Source organism: Tauraco erythrolophus, chromosome 6 (genome assembly GCF_009769465.1).
Source record: "Tauraco erythrolophus isolate bTauEry1 chromosome 6, bTauEry1.pri, whole genome shotgun sequence".
NCBI lineage: Eukaryota > Metazoa > Chordata > Aves > Musophagiformes > Musophagidae > Tauraco > Tauraco erythrolophus.
Window position 1 is genome coordinate 57,610,253 of NC_141470.1, and position 3,756 is coordinate 57,614,008.

General features: G+C 38.8%; 1 protein-coding gene across 1 annotated transcript; it reads left to right on the top strand.

Annotated features, from left to right (window-relative positions):
- Nucleotides 1-1,940: 1,940 nt before the first annotated feature.
- BDKRB1 (bradykinin receptor B1) lies at nucleotides 1,941-3,025 on the top strand. Its single transcript, XM_009987864.2, is given in 2 exon segments — nucleotides 1,941-2,805; nucleotides 2,808-3,025. Coding segments are annotated over 2 exon segments (1,083 nt in total).
- Nucleotides 3,026-3,756: the final 731 nt, after the last annotated feature.

The window sequence follows — 3,756 nt, forward strand, 5'->3', positions numbered from 1 at the left end:
AGCTTTTAGTTTAACCCATCATGAATGAATTTGTGGCTCTAGCCCAGACATCACATTTGAAGTGTACAAAGTGACTGGCATAAACTCATCAGAAAATGGGCAAGCAAGTAAAATAAGCACTTCTTTTTCCTCTATATTTAGTAAAAGTAATAATTCTGTTTACAAAAGGAAATGTTCAACTTATCTTTCTTCTATATTATTTTTGACATATAATCTACAGATTTTCTTCCATTACTCTTACACCTTAGCAAGTCTCCTGCTGTACAAAAGTTAGATTCCTGTTGTCTCACAAATATCCTCTTGCTGTCTCACAAATAACCCCTTTGATGCTAATCAGTCATTTATTTGCTGTATATATCTTTTCTGCAGTTTCAGATCCTCTCAAGTTATCTTCGTTTGCATGAGATTGTCGATGAACTAGATAACATTCAGACTGTTGTGAGGGAAGATGTTCAAAGCTAGAGCTGTGTTAACTTGAGTTGTAGCCCAGTTCCCTGACACTGCCAGCTTGAGTGAGTTTGTGAACTCAGATAAACTTTGCTGCTCACTTAATTCTGCAATCTTGAAAAATGTTCTGTGCATTCAGTACCAAATTGCGTGATGTGGAATATTAGCAATTAACTAATTCCTAGAGGCATCACAGATATAAGTATTACAAGCTGCTCAGATACAGACACCACTAAGGCCGTACAGGTATGTAAAAGAGATGAACAATGGTCCTAAATGCTGTCTTCAGAAACTCCATCCTTAGTTATCTCCTTGGTGTAAAAACACAGAGACTGAAAAAGCAGAGTTAAATAGGGGGAGCAGAAAGCTAACATTCAGGATGACTGATTGCAAAATCTTGTGGTTTGCATCCTTTTGTATGATTGACATGCTCCACTTGGGTATGGAATACTGAAATGTTAGTTGTCACTACAGGCTCTGTAATGTCTTGCCTACCATAATGAATCTGAGACTGAACGCCCTTAAAAACACAAGATCCAGGCACTATGGTCAAGCATGACAACACCAGCAAAATAAAGGCACTGCAGGAGGCAGCTCTGACAACCCAGTGGATTTCACAGGAGGATAACGTCTTACCTGTACTCTCATTCCCGCACAGTCACGAGAGAGAAATAAAAGTATTGCCCATGCTATAAAAGCTTCAATGCTTTGGAGTTTGAGGCTGCCTCTCTCCAGCTGAACTCAGACTAAATTTTGAACTGGTGGAGTGTGCTGTGAATTTGGACCTGCAGAGGCCTTCCCTCCAGTCAAGATTTTGAGCATAAGATTCTGGAGGAGTCAATGTTTTATTATTACAACTGCTGACATTTGAGGGCAATAAACTGCCTAATGTAATGGTAATTTGAACTCAAACTTCAGAATGGGAGGAACTGAGAGGGAACCAAAGAATTCAAAGTTAAGCAAACAAGTGATGCACACAGAAAGTGAGTAGCATTTCCAGTTTGGGGGAAACAGATATCATCCTGCTAAAGTTATACATCGCATGGAAAATAAGAGTAAGAGAAAGGGCAGGGAAGGGTGCAAAGCTCACTTTGTGTCAGCACTGTGACTTCTACTACTGCCAGGGAGCTGGAATTCAGCTATATCTGCTTCTGTCATCAGTCTGGTGGAGCCATACAGAACTACTTACACTAAATTGGCACTTTCCTTCCTCTGTGCCACTTTAAACAATGGCAGCAAAGAGAGGAAGTTTCATAGGATGCAGAGGATATTACATCCTTGCCAGTACCGGGAACACTTCTCACCTTTGCACATACAAAGCATGGACTGATCTAGCCTCTACTAATCAGTGAGCACTAATAAAGAATTTCCAGCAGTTAATGTTTGTTACACCACTGACAGGAGACAACTTTAGAATGTTATGTCTCTTTTTTGCAGTCCCTTTCTCTCATTTCAAAAAGGTCTCCTGTTCACTTCAGAATTTAAAAAAAAAAATGACTGAAACTCCTCTACTGAATGTTCCCTCCTCAAACCAGAGTGAAAACAACAGTAACTCAACTATTTGCCCGGACTTGAATGACTGGTGGGAAATCGTGTATTATATAGTACCCAAGTATATTGATACCATCTGCGTTATTGGCATGCTTGGAAATATACTTGTTCTCATCACTTATTCCCTGCACAAGGGCCCCCTAAAGATAGCTGAAATCTATCTTATGAACCTAGCTGTTGCTGATCTTATCTTCCTCGCGTGCCTCCCTTTCTGGGCAGAGAATATCAGGAATAAATTTAACTGGCCGTTCGGTGATTTCCTCTGTCGCAGCACCTGCGCGTCCATCAGCCTAAACATGTACACCAGCATCTACTTGCTAGTGGCAGTCAGCGTGGATCGCTATTTGACTTTTGTCCATACGTTGGACCACAGAGGGATACGGAGCAAAACTATGGCCAAAGGGATCTGCTTGCTCACCTGGTTCTTCGGCATCCTTCTCAGCGTTCCAACTTTTATGTTTCGGACTGTGAAACACTTTCCCCTGTGGAATATTTCAGCATGCACTTTAGACTTCCCCACCCCATCGTGGGTAACAGCTGAAAGCCTGTTATTCAACATAGCTGGGTTTGCGTTGCCGTCTACAGCCATCATCTTCCTTAATTCTTCTACCATTCACTCCCTACAAAATAAAGCAAGAGAACGAAGAGCACTCAGAACAGAGAGTTGCAAGGAGCATAAAGGCACAAAGGCTACCAGGCTGATCTTCACAGTGATACTTATATTTCTTTTGTGCTGGACTCCATACAATTTTTTTGTATTCCTTGATATATTGTACCAGACAGAAATGATCAAAGGCTGCTTCTGGAGGAACTCATCAACTTTGGTGAGCAGTTTGGTTATACTCTGGCTACCACCAACAGCTGCATTAACCCTGTGATCTACGTCTTTGTTGGGAAATACTTCAGGCAAAAGGCTTTAGAAGTTTTTTCGCAGTTTATTCCCTGGGGAATTTCGTTGAACTGGGCATCATTTAAAGAAAAGTCTTCATATTTCAACATGTTTCCAGTCAGGAGTAGTTTAACCTAATGGTTCTCTGTTCCATCATCATTTTGATATTACAATTTATTTCAAATGGCATTAAAAATTAATATGAATTGCACAGATCTGGCATTCGTAGACTAAGTAGATAAAGTAACTGCTTATTGAAGTAGATAAAGTAACTGCTTATTTGTCTTCAGGTTTGGTTTTCCTTTTCTGTGTTATCCCTCCAAATACATGACATGTGATACCAGAATTTTATACCAAATGATCTAACCTGTCTTATTAATTGTCAGTGACTTGAAAGAAAAACTTTTTGACAAGATATCAGAAGTCTGTTTTCGTTAAAGATAGTCATAAGCTGGCTGAACATTTTACTGCATTGTATCTGTGATGACAACTGCTATACTATCAATAACAATATACATAAAATTATAATGTGTATTACAGAGAAAATATGAGCTTAATCTTCATCTGATAGCTGCATTTCAGCAATTATGGAACAGCTTCAGTTATTTTTAACATATTTTAAATCGTTTGCACTTTCACAGAAGCATATGGAAAATTTGAATAATTGTTTACGCATTTCAAATATATTCAGTGCATAAATATTGCCCAAGACAATGTACCACAAATAAAGTGTACATAAGCTGTAAAAAAACCAAAGCAACCTGGTAGCCTCTTCAAAATCTGATTTTTTTTTTTTGATCCAGTAAAACATTACACAATTACTCATCAAGTATGTAAAAATTCTTTTTCTATATGAAAATACCAGTGAT